This window comes from Scylla paramamosain, chromosome 28 (genome assembly GCF_035594125.1).
Source record: "Scylla paramamosain isolate STU-SP2022 chromosome 28, ASM3559412v1, whole genome shotgun sequence".
NCBI lineage: Eukaryota > Metazoa > Arthropoda > Malacostraca > Decapoda > Portunidae > Scylla > Scylla paramamosain.
This window is the reverse complement of record NC_087178.1, coordinates 10,381,008-10,398,507: the sequence shown is the minus strand read 5'-3', so window position 1 is coordinate 10,398,507 and position 17,500 is coordinate 10,381,008. Positions and strand designations below refer to the sequence as shown.

Below are 17,500 nucleotides of genomic sequence, written 5' to 3'. Positions count from 1 at the left end.
TATGGGCAGAATGGCACACACATTTCCTAATAAAGATTCCTGGGCAAAGTTCCTTTAACCTGCTACTCACAGAGTTATTAGGCCCCATCATAGTGCTGCATCCATCACAACCAAAGCCAATCATATTAGAAGTAGGTATACCATTTTCAGTAAAGGTTTTCATTATCTCTGAAAACAACCTGGCAGCTGTAGCACCTTCATTAGCTTCACTAGGATCACTGCTAAATAACGCCACTAAATCCCAAAATTTGGTGACAACAGCATTTCCTTCAACCCTGATGCATCAATTCTGACAGACCGACATATCTGTGGATTCATCCACAACAATGCTGAACTTGTTCTGCTTCAAGATGTTAATGAGCTCTTGTTTGTGAGAGTGTGCCATAACATTACCACACACTCTCTATCAATATCATCATCATCATCATCATAGGACACACACACACACACACACACACACACACACACACACACTGTAAGCTTCCTACAAGACAGTAAACACACAAATATGAGTGAAAAATGAAACTAGAGGAATAATAATCAACATTTTATTAAGGTTAGGTGAGATTACACCCCGAGAAGAGAGTTTAAAGACGAGGCTAAACAATTTCTCCTGCCCGTCTCAAATAAACACAAATACAACAGGGGAAAGGCACACACTAAATATACATATATACTTGACTATGTATGTCATTTCTTGGTTACCACTCCCAAACAACACCCACCCCTCTCTCTCTCTCTCTCTCTCACTGTTCTGCAAGGCCACACACGGTTGGTCAGGCTATTAAAGGCGGTTTTTTTTTCCACTGGTGAGGCAGAATAATTGTTAAACTATCACTGGAATCATGAAAAACATCCTTGAAAACCCCAGTAACTTCCACTACAACCTGTTAAACTGTACAATCATGAAAAACACCCTTGAAAACTCCAGTAACTTCCACTACAGCCTGTTTAACATTAGAAACATGAAAAACACCCTTGAAAACCCAATAACTTGAAAAACGCCCTTGAAAATCCCAATAACTTTTTCAATTAAACATTGACAGTCAGGCAAGCGGGTGTGGGCGTGTTTGGGAATACAGCCATACTAATACTGCACATTTGATCAGTTATGTAAAATAGCTAGGCAGGGGAACGAGACACAAGGACACACATCACTCCTTTATTGGGCTCGGCCCGGAACTGAGGATACACTCAGCGACAAGCAGTGCTTGGCTTGCCGCCGGGAAAACATATCGTACAAATAATAATATATTCAATATCCCCCCCCTAAGATAAATGTGTGCCTGCAACACATTAATCTGATATGTGTATGTGCGTGTGTGTGTGTGTGTGTGTGTGTGTGTGTGTTACACATAGTCGCTCAGCCACCCCGGTCGCCGCACCTGCCTCCTGGGTGCGGAGCGTAGCTGAGGTTGGGTGGGGGTTGAGACTTGTGCGGGTGTCGTGGTTGGTGGGCGCAGGGTTGGCGGTGCGGGCGGTGGGGTTGACTCAGCGACGGGCCGCAGATGTTTCCTGTTCCTGAGGCTTATTCGGCCGCTACCATCAAGCCTGACGGTGTACTGCCTGTAGGGCAGCGCCTCCACGATCAAGCCCGTGCGGTCCCACGTGCCCGAGGCCTGGTTCTGCATCCTTACTCGTGTGCCGGGGGACAGGGGCCGGAGCTGTCTGGGTGTGCAGGTTGCCATCAGGGTGTTGCCTTCCTCCCCCATTTCCACTTCTCTCTCACGCAGCGTCCTTCCCCAGTGCCTGTCCACCTTGTAATGTCGTCGGGCCGTTGGCACGCCATCACGCAGCTGCCTTCCGGTGGCAAGTTGGGCGGGGGACTTGTTGACAGATCGCAGCGGGGTGTTAAGGTACTGCAGCACAGCGAGGGAGGTTTTGTCCGTGTCCAATGAGCCCCCGCTACCTGTGTTGGCTCTGATGATTCTTTTGGCCGTCTTGACCGCTGCTTCGGCCCGCCTGTTTGACTGTGGGTACTGTGCTGAGGACAGGCGTGCAATGACACCCCACTTCTTGAGGAATTCCGACATTTCCTCGCTCGCCAGGTTCGGCCCCCCATCAGTGGACAGCTGTTCCGGGGCGCCCCATCGCGTGAAGTACTGCCTCATTTGACTCTTGATTTTATTAGATGTAGCACCGTGTGAGAAATGGGCGAGTTCTAGCCATCCAGTGAGCCTGTCAGCGTAGACCATGTAGGTGTGCCCCTCATGCTGAAACATGTCCGCCACTGTGGATTGGAATGGGTACTCTGGGGGCGGCGTGATGACGAGTGTTTCTGAGGGCTGAGACGGAGCGTGCGTCTCGCATGACGTGCACGACGCCCGGTAGTGCTGCAGGTCCCCTTCCAACCCGAGCCAGTATACACATTGCCTTGCCCTCCGCAGCATGGAATCTAGCCCTTGGTGACCAGCGTGTAAGTTTGCTGCTACCTGTGGGCGGAGGGGCTCAAGAATCACGAGTCGCACACAACCCTGGTCAAAGACAAGGTCTTGAGAGACTGCCAACCGGTCCCTCACGCCATAGAACGGGCGCAGGCAGGCCACTTCTTGCGCCTTGTGTGGGTGCCAGTCCGCGGCCAACACTTTGGCCAGTAGTAGTTGGTAGACAGGGTCGTCGGCTGCAGATTTTCTCACCGCTGACTCGTCGAGAACGTGACCTTCGTGTTCGGCTGTGGCGATGACCACGGCTGCTACTGCCTCGGTGAGGTCCTCATCCAGGTCGGCGTCGGTGTCTGTGGTGGGGCTTCTGAGGGCTGGGTATCTGGACAGGAAGTCGGCTGCGGCGTTCCTTTTTCCTGGCAGATATTTGACTTGAAAGCGGTACTGTAGCGTTCGCTCCTTGAGCCGGAAGAGTCGTGGGTTGATGACTTCTGTGAGGGCCCTGTCCCCCAGCAGCTTGGTGAGAGGGGGGTGGTCGGTGACGATGGTGAGGTTCAGGCACCCCAACAAGAACAGCCGGGCTTTCTGGAGGCACCACACCACAGCCAAGGTTTCCCCCTCTACCGCGGCGTAACCAGTCTCGGCGGCCGTGAGGTGGCGGCTTCCGCACAGGGCCAGACGCCAGCCCGCCCTGCAGCAGAAGGGAGCGGCAGCAGACGAGCAGTGGCAGAACTGCTGCAGGATAATGAATCCAATGCCCTCCCTGCTCCAGTCTGTGAGGGCAACTGTGGGGCGGGTTTTGTCGTAATATGCCAGGCCGTCCTTTGCAAGCTGGCATATGGTGTCCTGAGCGCGGCGGAATTTCTCCTGCAGGTGCTCGTCCCAGTACACAGCCTTTCCGCACGGCTTCTTCAGGAGCTCCCTGAAGGCGTTCATGATTGGGGCTGTGGCGAGGAATGGGGCAAGTTGATTGAAAAATCCGTACCACGACCTGATGTCTGAGATGGAGGGCTTGTCAGGCATCCTGAAGCTTTTGATTGCCGCTAGGCGCTCGTCTGTGGGTTTGTACTCCTCCCAGCCGAGGCGAAAACCCACGAAATCCACCTCCCTCCGTGCGAACTGGAATTTTTCAGGCTTCAAAGTAATCCCCTTGGCTGCACAGGTCGCCAGAAACTCGTACGTGTGCCAGAATGCGTCTTCGATGTTGCTGTCGTAGAGGAGGGTGTCGTCGATACACTTGTGCTTCCTCACGATGCCTTGGATGGCGTCATCGAAGCGCTTTGTGTATGCGTCGCCAGCAGAACAGTGGCCCATGGGGGTCCGGAGGTACCTGAACCTCCCCCATGGGGTGATGAAGGTGGTAAGACTTCGACTCTCCTCGTCCAGCCTGACTTGGTGGTACCCCCAATAAGCGTCAGCCACTGTCTTGAAGCAATGTTTGGGGACACTAGACACCATGTCGAAGGGGGCGGGGGTGTGGTGTGTCTCTCTGCGGCATGCGGCGTTGAGGCGCTGGTAATCGACGGTGCGCCGCGGTTGCCCTGATTTCTTTGCTACCACAACCATGCGGGCACACCACTCCGTGGGTTCCCCTGCCGGGACGGGCTCGATGACGCCTCGCCGTACGTCGTCTTCAAGCTGGGCTTTCACCTCGTCCTCCCAGTGTTTCGGCACCGAGGCGGGCATGTGGCAGGCGTAGGGGACAGCGTTGGGTGCCAGGTGGATGTGGTGAGGCTCGCCGTCCATCACGGGCAGCGGGCTCCTTGTGGTGTTGAAGGCGGAGGCCGAGAAGTGTTGTAGTAGCCACTCCTCCAGCCGTCGTACGTGCTCCTCGTGTGGCGGGAATGGTATCGTAGCGGGCTTGGCAGGCGGCTGGGCAGGCTCAGCGGTCGTGTCACGCGCTTCCACTGCTTGCACTGTCGGCAGGGAGTGGTGAGGGAAGCCGGCGGGCACCAGCCCCAGCTCCTTGCACGCGCTCAGTGACAGGAACAGCGACCTGGCGGAGGGTACGAAGTATACTTCTTGCTGTGTAGCATGGCCGCCAAGGTAAATGTCACACCGGCACGATCCGAGGCACCGTAAGGGCAAGTCCGCTACATCCCGCAAGCCTGCACATCCCTGTAGCTGCGTGGGTTGTATGTTGAGACTGGACAGGAGGGCCGCCCCCGCGACGCACACCTGGGCGCCGGTGTCCGCCACAGCTGCTGTGCGGTGCTTGGCGCCCTTGCCAAGCGCCACTGTTACCTCTATGGTGGGTTGGCGGGACACGTTCGCGCCTGCCGTTGTCACTGATCCCGAGACGGCGTAGGCAGATGCAGTGCCGTGTGGGCGCTTGGAGCTCCTGCAGCACCTCTTGAAGTGACCTTTCTTACGACAGGCGACGCAGACTGCTTCCCTGGCCGGGCAGGAAGCTCTGTCAGGGGCGTGCGAAGTACCACAGTTCCAGCAAGTACGTGAGGGCTGTGTCTTGCCAGAGGTGGTGGCAGCGGCGGCGTCGAGCGTCTGGTTCCCGTTCTCCTCGGCCCGCACGGTGCCAGCCGCGCGACTGCTTTCCCGCCAACCGCCCACGCCTGTGGTGTGTTGGCGGGCTGCCTCATATGCACAACACATGGCCCTTAGGGCGTCCACACTGCCTAACGAGTCACACGCCTGATACACCTGCTGTTTGAGGCCCGTGTCGCGGATGCCTACCACAAGCTTTTTCAATAGCAAGTACTCAGAGAGGTTGAGGCTGTACTGGGGACACTCGAAAGCGCAGTCGTTGACTTTCTGGGCGCCCCGTACGAAGTAGTCACTAACACACTCGTCCTGCCCTTGGCTGACACCGAAAAACTCTGCCCACTGCACTGCCGGGGTGGAGGAGCGAAGCACTAGGTTACCAATGGCGTCCAGCGCCTCCTGCTGTGTGAGGGCGCTCCACTGGTTGAAGGTGAATCTGGCGTCCAAGGCACGTTGCAGCGGGGGGGCCACAGAGGAGTCTGACGTGATGGACCGCTTCCTGGCGTGGCCACTTGCAGAGGAGAAGCCAGCACTCCATGGACCGTTCCCACGACCTGAATGCAGCTGGTGTCATATCCAGGTCGCATTTCTCGGGGGCAGCCGAGAGAGGCACCCGAGGGGCGGGCGCCACGTTGCCTCGTGTGATGAGCGCCGCCATGTTGGCCTGCAAGGTGGTGATGGCTTGCTGGTCACTGATGGTCTGCCTTGCCTGCTGGAGCAGCGGCTGGAGGCTGCGAGGAACCACTGTCGTCGAGGCCCTAGGCGTCGAGCGAGGGGATCGGCGAGGTAGAGGCATCTTGACCGGTGTAGGTAAGGGTTTCACTGCGCCATGTAAGATAGCTAGACAGGGGAACGAGACACAGGGACACACATCTCTCCTTTATTGGGCTCGGCCCGGAACTGAGGATACACTCTTGGCGACAAGCAGTGCTTGGCTTGCCGCCGGGAAAACATATCGTACAAGTAATAATATATTCAATAAGTTATGCTAATATAATTTGTTCTTAAACACTAATGGAATATTTACTTAATATACAGGTAACAGAATTTGCTTGTTTGTTTACTAAAGATTAATGCATTTTCTTTCTCTCTCTCTCTCTCTCTCTCTCTCTCTCTCTCTCTCTCTCTCTCTCTCTCTCTCTCTCTCATCATGGTAATAAACACTATTTTTCTTTCTAATTAAATGTATACAGCCTTTCAAATTCACTGGAATCATGAAAACACCCTTGAAAACCCCAGTAACTTCCACTACGGCCTGTTAAACCTCTTAACCCCTAAAGAACCGGGGACGTCGATCGACGTTTTGGGCTCAAAGGACCGGGGACGTCGATCGACGTCTCTTTGTAAATAACGCCAAATTATGCGTTTTTCCGCCCGATTTTCTAGCCAAGTGTATGGCAACACTGATTAAGACTAGGATGGGAAGGGTTGTCAGTTCCCCGCTAGCCTTCGTCATGGCTGGTCATCATGGAAGTGATTCCGCCTCGTCCGATTTGGTGCACTCGCCCCCGCGCGTATTTACTTCCACTCCATCCATCCACTCTAGGCCCTCCACGTCAGCTAGGAGGCCTCTAAGTATAAGTGGCATTGAACAGGAGTTAGAAATCACTGTCTCCACGATTATTGAGAGTGAGGACAGTGATGTGCTGGGGTCTGATGATGCAGGAGACAGGGGCACCAGCACCACCACAGCCACCACCGATGATGAAGTGCTGTCACCGCCAAAACCAGAGCAACCAGCCCAGCAATCAGCCCAACCTGAACCTGTTGCAGGGCCTAGTACACCAGGCCCCAGTACAATTAGGGTAAAAAAGGTCATAGATCCCGTTTTCTGCGTTACTAAGCCAGAGCCACCATCACTGATCGGACGCGCCCCCTCACTTTCACCGCAACACCACCTCAATCAACTCGTCATATCTCCGTAACCATGGCACCTAGAAACTTCTGGTTGGTACCATTCAAAAGAGGAGGAGTTGATTGTGGGGTAAGTATTGTTTTCTTTCACTCGTTTATTGTAGGTTAGGCGTACTGAGCATGCAAAGATAAGCTATTTTGCACGTTTTTCCCCATATCCCCCGCCCTAGCGGGACTGATATACTTACCCCGCGCGGTCCTTTAGGGGTTAAACTATCACTGGAATCATGAAAACACTCTTGAAAACCCAAGTAACTTCCACTACAGCCTCTTAGACTGTCACTGGGATCATGAAAACACCCTTGAAAACCCCAGTAACTTCCACTACGACCTGTTAAATTTTAGAACCATAAAAACACCCTTGAAAACTGCAATAACTTCCACTACAGCCTCTTAAACTGTCGCTGGAACCATGAAAAATAAAAGAACAAAAATACATAAAAATAGCCCCCCCAAAAAAAGAACGACACATGAAAAACAGCCCAAACTAGCCCAAAACACCATAGAAAATAGCCCAACGTCAGCCAAACATCCGTCCACCTTAACCTGGCTAATATGCACAGGCTGGGGGCGTGGCTGGGAGCTCAGTAGGCCTGCAACATCACTAGCGGCAGCAGCATGGACAGGCCGCCCACAATATAGCACACTTCTGCCCCCATTACCCAAAATCCTGCAGAGAGAGAAAGAAAGAGACAAATAAATAATAGAGACAAATAAAAAGATGTAAATTCTGAGAGATAGAGGAAAATAAGAGGTTTAGAGAAAGAGAGAGAGAGAGAAAAAAAAATAGGTTTTAGAAGGTATAGTGGCTGAGAGACTGATAAATAAGGAAACAGAGAGAGAGAGAGAGAGAGAGAGAGAGAGAGAGAGAGAGAGAGAGAGAGACCCAAACAACACACACAACACAACAAAATACACCAAAACACACCAAAACACATCCCTACACCCCCAGAACACTGCCCCACACACCCAAACAGTGATTTAAATGAGATTGTCAAGATGTTTTGATGGTTTATGGTAAGGAAGATGATAGAATGGGTTTGTAATGATAACAGAAAGGAAGGAATAAGAGGGAGAAGTAAGGAAATGAGGAAAAGAAAAAAAAGGTGTGCCTCATGCCAGATCATCCCTCAAATTTTGCTGGAATGACTGGGTAGGGTTCAGTACGGCCCGTACTTTCCACTTCAGTCAGACATCCATGACAAGTGTGGGCAACACGCTTCAATTAATTAAAGTCTCTGAAAATGTCTCTACGACTGTTAAGTATACACCCAGCCTCATGCATGGCACCGTTAGAAGAGTCTTTTGATAACTCTCTGTGGTTGGTGAAGACACTGTTAGCTTGTGACTTTGCCAATGTAAGAAATTACCACAAGATTCTTCACTGGGTTTCTGGAGTGCTACAATTAACTAAAGTCGTGAGGAGACATAACAGGTGAGGGGACCAAAGCCGGCCCTGCGCGGCCAGCAAGCTAGCTCGCTGTCAAAACAAAGAAGAGCTCGGGTGAATACACTGCTAAAGAAAAAACATCCATCAAAACACTTTTATCACATTAACTTGCAATAAAAATAAAACTCAAGTTGTGTGATGGTAGACGAGATGCATGGACACTGGGAGGCCTTCAGCAAAGTGAAGAGAACAGTCACATCCTTGACACCATTACCTTTTCATTACATTACTTTCACTGCTGTTACACACACACACACACACACACACCAGCTGACGGAACAGAAACATCACCTTGAATGTATCGCGAGGCTGCCGAGGATTCACTAACTATAGCAGCCTCTCTCTCTCTCTCTCTCTCTCTCTCTCTCTCTCTCTCTCTAGCTTGAACAGTCTCTTCCTTCCTTTCCATCAACTCTTCCTGTTCTTGTTCTTGTTATATTCTTTGTCTCTTCTTGTTTTCTATTTTTTTTTCTTTTTTTCTTTCCTCTCCTCTTATCATATTTCTTTTTTCTTTTCTTTTTTTTTACTGTTACTGCTACTATTACTACTGCTATTACGTACTACTTCTTCTTTTTCTTCTTTTCCTCCTTCTTCTCTACTTGTTTTCTACTTCTTTTTCCGCCAAGTTTAAAAATTCTAGCTCTTTTTCTAATAAAGGATGTTATGTTTTCCTCCCACTAGTTTCTGCGGCCCTTTTTTTATTTTTCATTTGCATCTTAATCATCATTCCCCTCTTTTTCTTTCCCCCTCGTCGTTGTTTTCATACTTCCTTGTTCGTTTCCTTCGTATCACCTTGTCTTACATCTTCCTCTCCCTCCTCCTCCTTCTATTCTTATACCAAGCGAACATATCTCTCTCTCTCTCTCTCTCTCTCTCTCTCTCTCTCTCTCTCTCTCTCTCTCTCTCTCTTCATCTGTCTGTTTTGTATTTTTCCTCGTCCTCGTTCTCCCCTCGTTCTTATCTCTCCTTTTCCTTCATCCCCACAGCATGTAGTTTTCGTCCACTCTCTGTTCCTGCTGTTCTGTTCCTATACTCTCGTTTTCTCATCTCCCGTCGCGCTGGAGTTCCTTGTATTAACTTTTTCTTAACCCTCATCTTCATTTTCCTCACTTTGGGTTCGTTCCTAGTACTCATTACCTTTCTTGTCCCCTTCCTCTTCCCTCTGTTGTTCCCCCTCTTCGTTATGTAAGAGTGGCGCTGGCCTAGGGCAACAAAAAGAACGAGAAAAAAAAAGGACCCACTGAGGTGCTAGACCCTGAAGAAAGGTTAAAAATGTTATCCAAAATCGGAGGATAAATGCCTTAAAATCATAGGAAGGAGGATATACAGTAGCAGGGTTAATGTCCTCATATTCACTCATACCCTCACACTCCTGCCTTTCCTCGGGGCGGGTTCCATTCCTCATGTTCACTCTTGTCCTCTCTCTCTCTCTCTCTCTCTCTCTCTCTCTCTCTCTCTCTCTCTCTCTCTCTCTCTCCTCCACCTCCTGCTTTTCCTGCTGCACGGGTTCGACTGCTAATACTCTCCATTAATCTTCTTAAGTCTCGTCTTGCTTTCCTTCTTTTCTTCTTGATTCCTAGCACTCATTCTTTTCTTTTTGGTCCTCGCCCCCTCTCCTCTTCCTCTTCTCCTCCTCCTCAGTAGTAGTAGTAGTAGTAGTAGTAGTAGTAGTAGTAGTAGTAGTAGTAGTAGTAGTAGAAGTAGTAGTAGTAGGAGGTAAAATACACATATCATTCTTTAAAATGTATAAATTAGTGTTTTGTCTTCAAAAAGCACAAAAAATTCAGTCTTTCACTCAACAAACAGCATAAAAAAACACAAATACGCACTTCTTTTCCAAAACACCCTAAAAAAACAGTGAAACTCCCCAAAATCACCTCAAAAATCAGTCTATCAATTCCAAAACACCCAAAAACACACATTTAAACTCAAAAAAATCACTCAACACACTTTTCTATTGTACAAGAAAACCAAACACATTTTTCCACCCCAAAATCACTTTCCAAAACATCCTTAAACACATTTTCACTCCAAAAACACCCATAAAACACACATTTTCACCCCAAACACACCTTCCACAACCAAAACATTACAAAAACACAGTCTCTCACCCTGAAAACATTTAAACACTAAAAAACACACACACTCACATCCCCAGCACATCCTTAAAACATACATTTTCACCCTAAAAACATTCTCAAAACACATGTTCACCCCAAAATACCTGCAAAACACATTTTCTCCCCAAAAATACCTGCAAAACACTCATTTTCACCCCAAAACACACTTTTACACTCCAACGCATCCCACAAACACACCAAAAAGACCCTAAATGAAAAGATCTATCTATTTTAAAGGGTGTTTTAACGGATTATGACCTATAAATTCAAGCGTTTGTCAATTTGAAGAGCTCCTCGACCTAATAAGCCTTCCCACACACCCCCAGATGCTCCCCAGACCCCCATAAACTTCCCTACACTCCCCCAGACACCCCCAGGGCCTCACCAATCAACATATAGGTAGCAGCCGCCTCCAGAGCTCCCTCCTTGAACCAAATCCTTCTTGTGTCGGGGAACTCAGTAAACATACCATGGTCTGGATTCAAAATATCTCTTAGGAGGAGCAAGAAAAATTCCTTCCGTACCCCACCTGCATCCTCTGCCTCCTCCCCGATGAAGTGGACCTGTGGAGATGCGTGAAGGTGAGTGGAGGATCACTGGAGGGCCGGCAGGTTAGGTTATGTATTAATGCACAGATATATATTTATGCTGTTATTGTGGAGATAAGGTGGAGAATTGAAAGGGAGATGGGTGGAGAATAGGTGGTGTTGGGAGATTAGCTTAGGTTTGATATAAGTGCAGATTAAGATGGAGATGACCCGGAGAACTGAAAGGGAGGTAAGTGGAGATCAGTGGAGGACAGGTGGAGTGTTGGGCAGTTAGGTTAGGTTTGATATAAGTGCAGATTAAGATGGAGATGACCTGGAGAACTGAAAAAGGGAGGTAAGAGGAGATGACTGGAGACTATAAATACAGACAAACAGACAAACGCACACACCTTCAATGGCCGTTTGTAATCGGTGACCTTGTGGTGCAGCAGTTGGCTGATGGGGTCCTCTACGATGTGTGTGCGTCGAATGTGTACATTTAGAAACTGTACCTGGAAAAACACACATGGCTTCAGTGTGTGTGTGTGTGTGTGTGTGTGTGTGTGTGTGTGTGTGTGTGTGTGTGTGTGTGTGTGTGTGTGTGTGTGTGTGTGTGCGTGTGTGTGTGTGCGTGTGTGTGTGTAATAATAAATAATAATAATAAGCGGTTTATTATTAAGGCAGTTAACAAAATGAAAATGTACATAGGGGGTAGGGAAAAACTTAACATTAATCCTAAAGGTAAGTCTAATCTAGGAGGGAAATCTAGGAGGTGTGTGTGTGTGTGTGTGTGTGTGTGTGTGTGTGTGTGTGTGTGTGTGTGTGTGTGTGTGTGTGTTATTATTACTGCTACTGATGCTACTATTACTACTACTGTATTGTATTAGCTTAAGTGTTTGTGTGTGTGAACAAAAAAAAATAAAAAATAAATAAATAAGTAAATAAATAAATAAATAAATAAATAAATAAATAAATAAATAAATAAATAAGCTTTCAAAGAGCCACAGCATGGGGTTACTGTTTAAAACGGCCTCCTGGATCGCTCCTTGCATCTGAGAGAGAGAGAGAGAGAGAGAGAGAGAGAGAGAGAGAGAGAGAGAGAGAGAGAGAGAGAGAGAGAGAGAGAGAGAGAGAGAGAGAGAGAGTATTAGGTTAGGCCTCTTGCATTTGTGAGTGAGGAGTGACTACTGTGTTAGGCCTAAGAAATTCTTGCAGCTTTATTTAATATTTTACATTCTTCAATAAATCTACTAATTTTGAGTCCCTAGGAAACACAAAGCTAGGCAATTTTAGGCCTATTCTTTTGTGTGTGATGGTCGGTGCAGTAAAAAAAATATGCTAGTTTCCTCTCATAGGCCTAGTCCACTTTTTCCTGGCAAGACACAGGCCAAAATAGCCTTTTCTTATAACACATAGGCCTAATCAGTGTTTTAATAGGCATATACAAATTCTGACCCTATGCCTGTCTAAACCACCCTCATTAAACACCTCACAGTTTGTCAGTCTGTCCCCACCTGTGCCAGTGCTTCAGTGGTGTACAGTCTGGGACATCAAAGTGTGAAGCAGCCTTTAAAATTTATGCATCCTTTAATTAATCAATTGGAAGGTCCTTTAAAAATTTACTTAGCCCTTTAAAAACATCTCCAAACACCCTTTTAAACTGACAAATCTTAAAAAAACACTTCCAAACACCCTTTTAAACTGACAAATCTTAAAAAAACACTTCCAACTGCTCTTTTAAACTGACAAATCTTAAAAAACACTTCCAAACACCCTTTTAAACTGACAAATCTTAAAAAAACACTTCCAAACACCCTTCTAAACTGACAAATCTTAAAAAAGCTTCCAAACATCCTTTTTAACTGACAAATCTTAAAAAAAACACTTCCAAACACCCTTTTAAACTGATAAATCTTAAAAAAACACTTCAAAACATCCTTTTTAACTGACAAATCTTAAAAAACACTTCCAAATGCCCTTTTAAACTGACAAATCTTGAAAAATCACTTCCAAACAGCCTTTAATGCTGACGAATCCTTGAAAAACACACACAAAAAAAAAATATATATACAAATAAACAAATAAACATATGTAAACCAAACCTAATTTGTCCTGCACCTCGTTCTCACCTGACGAGTGGCGTCACACCTGAGCAGCAGCGTCTTGGCCTGAGGGTCGAACAAGAATGGATACTCACAGAACAGGATTGGACTCTGTAATGTAAAGGATTGGATTAGTTAAAGTTGTTTTTAAGGGTTGAAGGGGTAAATGAAGAGTTAAAGGGTGTATTTAAGGGTTTAAGGGGGGTAAATAAAAGGTAGAAGGGTGATTTTAAGAGAGAGAGAGAGAGAGAGAGAGAGAGAGAGAGAGAGAGAGAGAGAGAGGAGAGAGAGAGAGAGAGAGAGAGAGAGAGAGAGAGAGAGAATTTTTCTCCTCCAAAAATATACTTAAAACACACAAATCAATAGAAAAAACAAAGAAAAAAACACCAAAACACATTTAAAACATCCCAAAACACCTTTAAAATACCCCTAAACACACTCAAACACCCCAAACATACCCAAAACACAACCAAAACACCCCCAAACACTCCCAAAACACACTCAAACACTCCCAAACACACACACACACACATACACACACACAATCCAACTCACTGAACACCTCCGCCATCTCCTTGCCAAGCTTCAACACTCCCTCAGCATACGGCATTTGGAGTTTGGCCGTTTGTTTAGGGTCAGTGAAGTCCTTGTACAGGGGAAGGACATAACAGCGTAAGGCGTCCTGGCTGGGGGGATGCGAAGGAAGACTCTTGGCCACGTTTTGAATGCCAGTACGAATCTGTGGACGTTTGGATTAGCTCGGTAACGGATCAGTGGACGCTTGTGAGATTCTGCGTGTGAAATGCCAGCAGGTCAGTTTGTCCTGTTTTGTCCTGGGAAACCTTCAGTAAAATGCAGTGAAACGCACACAAACGCACGCACTCGCCACTTCCTGAATGGTCTCCCTTGCATTCCGGCCAATCTGAGCCACACAGTCCTCAGCCAAACGGTAGTCCAGCCCGTGTGTGTGTTTGTGCAAGCCAGCAAGCGTGAGGGAGCTGTTCCAAGCGCACACTGAGGCAAACACTGTCTCTGTGTACCTGTGTTTGGAAGTGGGTGAGTGAATGAGTGTAAACAAACGTGGGGATGGAAATATTGTTCGTTTGTTTGTTTGTAAATAGATTGATATGACACAAATGTAAACAAACACAAAAAATACAACATTCTGTCGCTGAAAACATCAAAAATAAATTTTATAACACAATCAAACACACAAATACACACAGAAACACACACTCACACACCCAAATCATACCAAAACACACAACACACCCCCAAACACACACAAAATATACCATAACACACCCAAACACACACACACACACACACACCGTCTTGACCTCACACGGGCAGGACGTGTGACCTTAGGCGCTCTCGAGCAGCCTCGGCCAGCTTGTTGGCCTTCCCCGCCCCCTAGTGATAGTGACCTCAGTTTGTTTTGTTTTTTCCTTTTCTGTTTTCAACTTTTAGCGTTTAGTTTGAGGCTCGACCTGGTGGGATTGTTGTTTTCGTGAACACTTGTAGCGAATGCGTGTGATACATAAAGAAAAATGAGTGCTTCAGTGCAAACGTACGAACGCAACTACCTCCTACGTCGTAGACGAGGATCTGGGTACCCGCCACCCAACGTGATACAGTGCCTTAAGTCCTTGAAACTATTTCGAAACCGAGGATCGAGAGGAGGCAAAAGTGTGGTGCGTCCCATCAAGGTAGTGACCTCCAGTGCCAGAGGGGAGTGGCCGTCTTCTGCCGCTCTGCCCTCAGCCCCTCACACCTCCCTGTCGATATTCCTGCCGGTGTGGAGGCCCTGTGGGTGAGAGTCACGCCCCCCTCCCATCCCAGCAACACGGCCTCCATCATAGTCTGCGTCGTGTACCATCCCCCACGAGCCGCCACTGCACAGTTGCTCGCCGCTCACATCATCAACACTGCTGATGCCCTGAGGGTGAGGTATCCTGCTGCCAAGCTGGTCATCTGTGGGGACTTTAACAGATTAGATATCAACGATATCCTACACCAGCTCCACCTCACCCAGGTCGTGGACTTCCCCACCCACCAGCAAGCCATCCTCGACCTTATACTCACAGACCTGGGCCAGCAGTACTCGCCACCCAAGCCGCTGCCTCCCATGGGACGGAGCACCCACCTCTCCATACTGTGGTCACCCACACCCACCACCTCGACCCCCCGGTCAGCTGTCACCAGGACCCACCGCCCCATGCCTGACTCAGCCATGAGGGAGTTTGGGCAGTGGGTGACACAACACCCGTGGACCGAGGTGCTGGATGAGGAGGACGTCCACTTAAAATGGCAAACTACGTCGCCACTACCACAGCAGCCTTCCACCACTACTTCCCAGCCAAGAGCGTCACAACGCACCCGTCTGATGCTCCCTGGATGACGCCCCGCATTAAAAGACTCATGCGTCAGCGGACCTGGGCGTTCCACTCCTGCCCGGTCCTTTATAGGAAACTAAGAAACAGAGTAATCAGGGAGATTAAGAATGCAAAGGCAAGCTATTACCCAGACAAGATACACCACCTCAAGCTGACCAACAACAGACAGTGGTACGCTAAGATCAAAGCTTTGTGTGGCTTACAAAAGCATACTTCATCTCTTCCTTGCACCTCACACCTTCCTGCTAATCTCGCGGCTCAGGAGATGAACAATCACTTTGCTGCAATCTGTCAAACCTTTCCTCCCCTCCACACCACTCCGCTTCCTGCCTATCTGCCCGCTCCCTCCCCTCCACACACTGTCCAGGCGATGGATGTTTTTAAGAGAATACTTAAATTTAAACCAAGATCCACCACACCCACTGACCTTCCTATAAAAATTTACAAGGAATTTGCTGTAGAGCTAGCAACACCGCTATGCTCCATAATAAACGCCTCACTCTCCCAACACTCTTGCCCCGCGGACTGGAAGACATCTTACGTCACCCCCATCCCCAAAACTTCCAGTCCTCAGTCACTCAATGACCTCAGGCCAGTCTCTATCACTCCCATCCCTAGCCTTATTTGTGAAGATTTTGTATATGACTGGGCATACACCAAAATTTGTAACACCGTGGATATCAGACAATTCGGAAATATTAAAGCCACTTCCACCTCACATTACCTGACCAGCTTCCTTGAATTCATCCACAGCCACCTGGACAAGCGAAACACCTCTCTAGCTGTTGCTTTTGTGGACTTCAAAAAAGCCTTTGATCTTGTTGATCACACTGTTGTCATCAGCAAGGCAGTAAGTCTGGGTCTCCCTCCTAATCTGATAGCGTGGCTAGCCGACTTCCTCACAGGGAGACGTCAGGCCGTTCGCTATCAGGGCTCTGTCTCTAATTTCCAACAGCTGACATGTGGAGTCCCCCAGGGGACCAAGATGGGTCCTCTATGCTTCCTCCTCATCAACGACGCCCTCACCGACACCCCCCATCGCTGGAAGTATGTGGACGACTGCACCGTGGGCGTCCCAGTTTCCACCAAGAACCCGGACTACTCGCCACTGCAAGCAAATCTGGAGCGACTGCAGACGTGGACAGAGGAGAGCAGGATGACCATCAACCACAGCAAAACTGTGGTGATGCATTTCTGTACCTCCTCTGTACCAGTGCCCCCTCCCCGGCTCACAGTGGGCCCTCATCCCCTCCAGGTGGTCTAATGTGCCAAGCTTCTCGGAGTCACGGTGGACGACCAGCTGACCTGGAAGCAGCATGTCGCCAGCACCGTGAGATCAGCTACCTACAGGCTGTACATGCTGCGGACTCAGGTCGCTGGGGACGCCGACAGATGAGTTAAGGGGGGTGTACCTTACCTTCATTCTCCCCGAACTCATGTACGCCTCCCCAGCGTGGTCCTCCTCCCTCACACACACTCAACAGCTACAGCTAGAGAGTGTGCAGAAAAGGGCGTGCAGGGTCATCCTTGGCCCTGCATACACCACCTATGAAGAAGCCCTGACCACCCTGAGTCTGTCCAGAATATCCACCAGGCACCGAGAGGCTCTGGAGAAGTTTGGGAGGGGACTACTGCATCATCCGCGTCTCAGAGACATGCTGCCGCCCGACGCGCCTCGCCCTGTCCGTGCCACCAGACACCACAACAAAATAACGCCCCTGAAGGCGCCGTGCACGGACCGGTACAGATTCAGTGCGATTCCCACCATGGTGCGAGCCATCAATCAATAGTATTTCCCTCCTAGATTAGACTTACCTTTAGGATTAATGTTAAGTTTTTCCCCATCCCCTATGTACATTTTCAGTTTGTCAACTGCCTAAATAATAAACCGTTTATTATTATTTTTTATTATTATTACACTTACGTAAACAAATCGTCATCAATCATGTCTTCTTCCTCAATTGACAGAAGTTTCTTAATCATATGTTCTTGAATTGTGAGAGGGGGCATTTGGTCGGGGTAGGGGAGGGCTGCAAAAGTCCTCAGCACCCCCACTCTCCCTGCTGACGGTGGCCATGCTGACGTCCCCCCCAGCGAAGATCTGAGAGAGA

The 17,500-nt window shown here is 48.6% G+C and overlaps 1 protein-coding gene across 11 annotated transcripts in view; it reads right to left on the bottom strand.

Annotated features, from left to right (window-relative positions):
• Positions 1 to 7,008: 7,008 nt before the first annotated feature.
• The window catches only part of LOC135114901 (uncharacterized), an 18,737-nt gene continuing 8,245 nt past the window's right edge, over positions 7,009 to 17,500 (bottom strand). For 4 of the 11 annotated variants that reach the window (XM_064031152.1, XM_064031150.1, XM_064031145.1 and 1 more), the window contains 6 exons: positions 17,314 to 17,490; positions 13,549 to 13,732; positions 13,021 to 13,104; positions 11,302 to 11,403; positions 10,750 to 10,927; positions 7,009 to 7,464 (listed from right to left, as the gene is read on the bottom strand). Coding sequence is in view for 1 of the 11 variants with exons in the window: in XM_064031156.1 (XP_063887226.1) it covers positions 13,085 to 13,104; positions 13,549 to 13,732; positions 13,880 to 14,033; positions 17,314 to 17,399 (444 nt within the window). In the remaining 10 variants the exon portion in view is untranslated. Of the gene's footprint in view, positions 7,465 to 10,749; positions 10,928 to 11,301; positions 11,404 to 11,909; positions 11,944 to 13,020; positions 13,105 to 13,548; positions 13,733 to 13,875; positions 14,034 to 17,313; positions 17,491 to 17,500 lie in introns of all 11 variants that reach the window. The other 7 variants (XM_064031147.1, XM_064031156.1, XM_064031148.1 and 4 more) reach the window with 6 other exon arrangements.